This window comes from Akebia trifoliata, chromosome 3, assembly GCF_017979445.1.
Source record: "Akebia trifoliata isolate Shusen 1 chromosome 3, ASM1797944v1, whole genome shotgun sequence".
Lineage (NCBI taxonomy): Eukaryota > Viridiplantae > Streptophyta > Magnoliopsida > Ranunculales > Lardizabalaceae > Akebia > Akebia trifoliata.
Genome location: NC_141377.1, coordinates 7,749,245 through 7,756,171, shown reverse-complemented (window position 1 = coordinate 7,756,171; position 6,927 = coordinate 7,749,245). Strand labels below are relative to the sequence as shown.

Below are 6,927 nucleotides of genomic sequence, written 5' to 3'. Positions count from 1 at the left end.
CCCACAGAACTTTGAGAAACCCTTATTTTCAATTAATTACATGCTCCATTTGTCCCCACTCCCTCACCTCTCTCCCCATTTACCCCCACACCCTCATCTCCCTCCAATTTTTGCCCCCACAGAACTTTGAGACACCCTTATATTTTCAACTAATTATATACCCATTTGTCCATACTCTCTCACCTCTTTAAATTTTTTTTATTGATGACATTGCCTCTTGACCGTGACTTCTCAAATATTTATTGGAAATGACCTAAATATCATTTTCTTCAACTACTAATTAAAAACCTCTTAATTTCTCCTTAAAGCCATTCATTTTCGTTGTACAGCTAACCATAGTTTGCCCCCACTATAGGAAAATCCTGGCTCCACCCCCAGACAACCATTAATAATAATAATAATGATTACAACCATTAATAATAATATTATTATAGTTAAATAATAATTGGAATGGTAGTAGTTGTTGTTAGAGTAAGCTTTAATTATAAAAATTTCAAATCATCAACATTCCTTTGGTGCTCACTCTCTTGGGAACTCACTGAAAATGACTTAAATGTCATAATCTTCGATTATCATCTTCAATATCTTGGTAAGTATATTTTACTTACTGCCATCTTCAGCCACAACATTCTATCCCCTTCAACCTTCAAACCACAAGAACGATATAGGATAAGTTGAAGACGATGGAGTTTTGGCAAGAGGTCGAAGATGAGGTAGAATAAGTCAAAATAAAAAAACTCATCAACATTTTATTTTATTTTAACAAGAAAGCAATGTAAAAAAAATTTGTATTACAAAAATCAAGCAAGATATCAACACTGATTAGTAGGTGAGATGGGGTATAAACCCAGTCATTATATTAACACTCACAGACTTTAATCAACTTAGTAAGCTGACGCCTTCTTTGATCCAAGAGTTCTACTAATGTTGCAACAACTCATATTGATCAACTTGTGATCATTTTTTTAGTTCATCTTTGGCCAAATAATACTGAGTTAAATCATTTTCGGGCGGTAATTGGGATTCTAATTTTAGTAAACCACAAATAACTTTCTCATAAATTTACTGATCCATAGTCATTGCAAAAGATATAAAGGTTGACTGACTATACTTTGCATCATAAAACTTCATTAATTACCAAACTATAGATCTGTGATTGAATGAAAATTAATGATCTTAAGTTGAAGGAAGGTTTGATAGTTTCTCTCTTTCATGCCCAATGCTTCAACTCAACTTAAAGATCCATAAACTAATCTCAACTCTGATGCAAAGGTTACAATCTCTCAATCCAACTTCTCAGAGAAACTCACAAATGATTTATTCTAAGAGAATTTTATTATTAATTTTGGATTTCTCAATGAGGTTACAATAAATCCATTTTGCTTGATCATCTCATATTTAGATCACTCCAACTTGAAAAAAAAAAAAATTAATAATAATAACAGAAGTATTTCCTTATTTACCATGTTGAAATTTCATGGGGAGAAAAAAAAAACTTTTGGAATTTCTACGACACAATATCCGTAGCGGTCGTCAATCTACAAATAAACCCAAGCAGAGATTGAAGTATTAACTATACACAAATGGGGCAATTTGCTCTTTGAGCTGACCCATAAGGGCTCTCACTTTCTCTCTATCTTTCTCTCTTTTTCATCGTAAAGGAATTCATGGGGATTCTTGGAAGGTCTTCTGGTTTGCAAATTCGACATTGTTTTCTTCGTCCGCAAGCTGCATCTGGTAATATCGAGATCTTAACTTGCAATTCTTGAAGAATATGCAACTTGTGACCGTGTCAAGGAGAATGAGAATCGAGTATAAGTAAGTGATCAACGTCACTTCTAAAACCATAGAGAAGCTAAAATTACCATAAAAGTGATAAGCCCTCACAACACGATATTGGAACAAAGCTTCAATAGCGGCCAAGCCCAAATTGAGAGGAAGAGCCAATGATAGAGCGGTCGATGCCCTTCCCCTTATCATGACACATGCTTTAAGGATTGCTAGATATCCACGGCAATTGTCCATCCCTGACACGATCAACGCTAGATTACATATGATAAGAGCGTTTGCAAGGATGACCGAGTATATAACCGCACCCGCTGCAGAGAGGAAAAGAAGGAAGTTGGGAGAAGAGAAGCCGAAAGCTTCGAATGAATTGAAGGCAAGGAAGAGGAGAGAGAACGCTGTGGCGTTGGCTGAGAGGATGACAAATGAGTTGCAAAGATGGGTGATGAAAAGAGAATTATAGAGAGATAGGAAGGAAGATAAGTTAGGTGTTAGAGATTGTTTGTGATGTTGAAGTACTCGAATTACAGCCGCTTTCCCGATAAGGAAGAATGAGAGGGTGAAGGGGAGAGTGAATATTGAAGAACAAATGGTTTGAGAGAGTTTTAGATTGATAAGAGAGAAGAATTGCGATGATGGTGGGAAACCTGCGGCGCCAAAGAGGGATCGAAGACGAGCGTGGATGATCGGAAGGAGAGGAGACGATGAAGGAACAACAATGCTTTGTGAGAGAAGAATTGCGAGTGAGAAGGGGAAGACGAGGAGCGCGGCCGTGGAGGTGAAGTAGTGATAGTTTTGGAGGAAAGTGTGGATTGATCCTCTAATGATCTTTCTTGTGCTCTCCATAGGGATTGAAGGGTACTGTTCCATTGAGTTGTTGAAGGATGAGAATGGGTGTGTGTTTGAGAAGTAAGAAGTATATATGAAAGAAATTTCTCTAGTTTTCTATGAAGGATTGTAGTTTTTTTTACTTGGTTTTTTTTTTTTTTCATTGTTGTTGTGGGTTTGGGTTTGGGTTTGGTGGTTTAGACTAATAGATTGGCCAACTACCAAACTAACACAAACTGCAAAATTGGACTGTTTGAACTTGGATTGTAACGATGGGTCTTTGTGATAATCAATCCATTTTTAGTTTGTTTTGTTGTGAAGTGAAGGAGATGTTAAAATAACTTTCTCTTGTAATCTTGGGTAATTTAGAGATACCCCTATGAATTTTAATGAAGATTTGAGATATCCTTTATGTTTTCAAATTGAAGATGTACCCCTTGACTGCGGTCCTCTATAAGAGATAGAGAAGAAATAGCCAAAATACCCTCCCCATCTTCAAGTACTTGTTAGAAATCCTTGATTTTTACCCCAAAAGTTTTCCACTTCTTCAATCCTTTGGATAAAAACACTTATTATTTGGGAATAATGTCTTTTATCCCCCCAAAACTTTTGATCTTCAATGAGAAGAGAGAAAAAAAAAATTTGTTTTCGACCATAGTTTTAAAATTCATTGAATCGACTCAACTCAATTTGATTTCAAGGTGGCTCGACCCCAAAACTAGATGGAACCAACTCACCAAGTCAACTTGATAATTTATTTATTTATTTATCTTTAAGCCTATTTTTAATGAGTTCAGTAACTTAGTGCTGACAGGATTTGAACCTAGGTCTTTTGTATCATCACCTAAAGACTTGATCAACTAAGCTAAATGCCACCAACCAACTTGATAAATTATCAAGTCAACTTAGTCTAGCCAACTTGAAAATGTACCAAGTCATTGAGAAACTTGGCTTTGTTGTTTGACTACATATCTTAATATTTCTATTGAGAGCAAAAAATATTTTCTTTTTAAAATATTAAAAATTATTTTGATGTACATAAATTTTAATATATTTTTATTTGACTCGTCCAAGTCGATTTGCAAGTTATCGACTTGGTCAACTTGATTCAGCGGACATTCGATTCAAGTTTTAAAGCTATGTTTCCCTTAGTTTATTTGGCAGAGTCATCTCATTAAGATATAAAAGTGGGAACAATACGAAGAATAAGGTAACCAATCAGGACAAAGGGGGGGTATCGAAATAAATTTTAGTTAATCTTTCACATAAGACTGCAGTCAAAAGGGTATATCATCATTTTGAAAACAAGGGAGGGTATCTTAAATATTCAAAAAACCCAGAGGGGTTTGTCAAAATTACACTATTATAATTTATATGGTTTTGGCCTTAAAGCCTGCTTTGGTGAAGTAAAAGAGAATTTGCTTTGTTTAGACTCTAGTTCGATCACACCAATCACCATATCGTATGGTGGTTGATACGTAACTTGGAAGAAAACTATTAAAATAAGGTTGAGCTATGATGATATCTTATTTTGAAGGCATCTAACAACCAATCAGGTGGACCCCAGGATGGTCTGCCATCATTGTAACAAGATAGGTGACATTAGTGTTGGACCCACCTTTCGAACAGCGATATCTGATGTCTGATCATCACATTTGGAAATTATTTTTTTTCTCATTGTTTTGAAATATAGTTACTAAAGAAAATGAGAGGGCAAAATATACCCTAATTGTGCAAGTAAGTGAGAAAAAGATTTTCCCCAGAAAATAAGATTTTTAGGTGTTTGAATATTATGTGTTTTTCATGGAATTCATTTTTCTATACAAAGTGATTTTTCATTCTGAACGGAAAAATATTTTTGAATACAGTCCCAAGGAAATGATTTTCAACCTCTAAATGTGAGTCCCAAGGAAAATCTTTTTTCCATGGAGTGCACTTTCCCATGACCATTTTCTTGAGAAATTCATATTCTATTGAAAATGAATTTCCTAAGCTAATACAAGCTTTTGATGAAAACAAAATATATGAAAAGATATGCGTTGACACTTAATTTTCTTATGCCACCTTATTCTTCCTTAGTATGGTATTTGCCAAAAACACTTTGAAACCTAATTATGTGATAGTTTATCAATATCTAATAAAAATAAATGAATTATCTTTTTAAATTTTATTTTTTATTTTAGCGAGTCGTCTCATTATTAAATTTAATTACATTGACTTATGTGATTTTTGAGACTTTCCTTAATCTCCTTCAATATCTAATTGAATTGCTCAAGACCTAATTCAACGAACTTTTGATAACTATCATTACTTTTAAGATGATTTCATGTTGTGCATGTCTCGTAACTTATCTCAAGATCCATTAATTATTTCTTATCTAGAAGAAATGCATGAATGATGGTGATAAATTTTTCTTTTTTTTTTTTTTTTTGTCATTGTAGATATGGTAAAGGAATATATACGAAAATATGATCAATTTTTGATGAATTTATGATTCCGGCTCACTGTTCATTTTAATTACCAAAGCGTGAATAGTAACAAATACAGGGATTTTAAAGTGATGATATCGTAGGTTCCCGTTCCCATGAGATAGTCACTTTTAAAACCTCTGAATTCGTTATCATTCACGTTTTGATAATTCAAATGAACAATGAGCTAGAATCGTAAATTTGTCCAAAGTTGTTCACTTTTTCATAAATATCTCAACATTTAATGGTGTCTACTAAGTGGTTGGCTTTAGTCTTATAGCTTTTGTTTTCCTTAAAAATGGTTAGTGATTTAGTTTCATTGTCATCGTCACATGAATCATGATGTGCCAACCATATTTTGTTTTTTGATTAAGGAGGTGAAAGCCTTTGGTGTTATAATAACTACTACGTCATGTGTGGAAAGGCAATATATAACAAAAACAAGGATTTAAGTAAGATTAAACTTTTATAAATAATTATTTTAAAATTTTAAATAAATCATCTATTTATTTTATCATAATCTACAATTTAATATATTGTAAGGGTTGCAAAGGTATTTTATAATTTAAAATATTAATTAGGGAGATTTTGATGAATTTGACTCAAACCCTTATCTCTTTATAATATTGAATATAAGAGTACTTTTGTAATTAAAAAATAATAATAATTAACATGGTTATGAGGTCATGCATGTGCAATTTTATTCATTTTTATTATATTAAAAAAAAAAAACCTAATAAATAATAAGTTTAAATATACTCTAAGAATATTTTTGAAAGAAAGTTTTGGTGTCAACACACTCTACCCACTCTAGTGTCAACCTCAGTATGAGGATTTCCATCAAACAAACTATTTGAGTCTCGTGACTTCGGCCTACTCAAGTAGACTAATAAAAATGACTTAAATGGCCTTTTCTTCAACATGTAATCAAAACCCTTGATTTTTCTTCTTTTTGCCAAAGGAAAAAAGTAAAGTGATGAGTAATTAGTGGGTGAAGGTGGATTTTAAACTCAAATCGAGGTATCAATACTCACAAACTTAGACCAACTTAGCAACCGTTAAATCAATCATCTTTAATATTTTTGATAGAATTTTGTACCATTACATTTAATCTTAAGATTCTATTTACTTCATGTTTTAAACCTCAAGAACAAGATATTATTTTTAGAAAGTAAAACATGATGAAATTTTCCCATAATGGTTGATGAGCTTGAAAATGATAGTCTTTTGGGAGAAAAAACAAGGGTTTTTGGCTAGCAGTGGAAAATTAGTCATTTAGGTCATTTTACATTTGCTTGAGCTTATCATCAGCTTATTTCAAATATAAAAATATCTCAAATATTCACCAAAACATGGAGGGATATGTCTAAATCATCCAATAATAATAATCGTGATTTTTGGATGCCCCTTAGGACATACGCCCCCTAACGTGACATGAACCACAGATCTTTTTCCTCCAGATATACAACTCCACGTCCCCATAAATATATGCAACTATGTATCCCGAGGAAAAAGAACTATGGTTCTAATCCATATCATGTCAGAGGGAATATGGGGGCGTATGTCAAAGGGGGCCGTCAAAAATTCATTACTCTAATAATATGTGTGTTTTATAAATACCCCATCTATGTTTTGGAGAATATTTTGAAATAGCCCTATTTGACATGCCCCCTTAAACTCAATTTCTGTGATAGATTAATAAAAATGACCTGAATTCCCTCGACTTTAATTTGTAACAAAAAAAATCTTTTATTTTATTTTTTTTCTTCAAAATCAGTCACCTTCGACCTTAGTCATCCATTTCTACCTTCAAAATATAAGATAAGATAGGATTTTGAGATAATAG

The 6,927-nt window shown here is 32.9% G+C and overlaps 1 protein-coding gene across 1 annotated transcript; it reads right to left on the bottom strand.

Moving 5' to 3' along the window:
- Window positions 1–1,429: 1,429 nt before the first annotated feature.
- Window positions 1,430–2,780, bottom strand: LOC147405849 (uncharacterized). Its single transcript, XM_086433717.1, has one exon. The coding sequence runs from the start codon at window positions 2,653–2,655 to the stop codon at window positions 1,666–1,668; it is 990 nt and encodes a 329-aa protein (XP_086289843.1). The 5' UTR covers window positions 2,656–2,780; the 3' UTR covers window positions 1,430–1,665.
- Between the last annotated feature and the right edge of the window lie 4,147 nt (window positions 2,781–6,927).

Coding starts and splice junctions, on each gene's coding strand:
- LOC147405849 (XM_086433717.1), bottom strand. CDS start 2,655: ATGGAACAGTACCCTTCAATCCCTATGGAGAGCACAAGAAAGATCATT.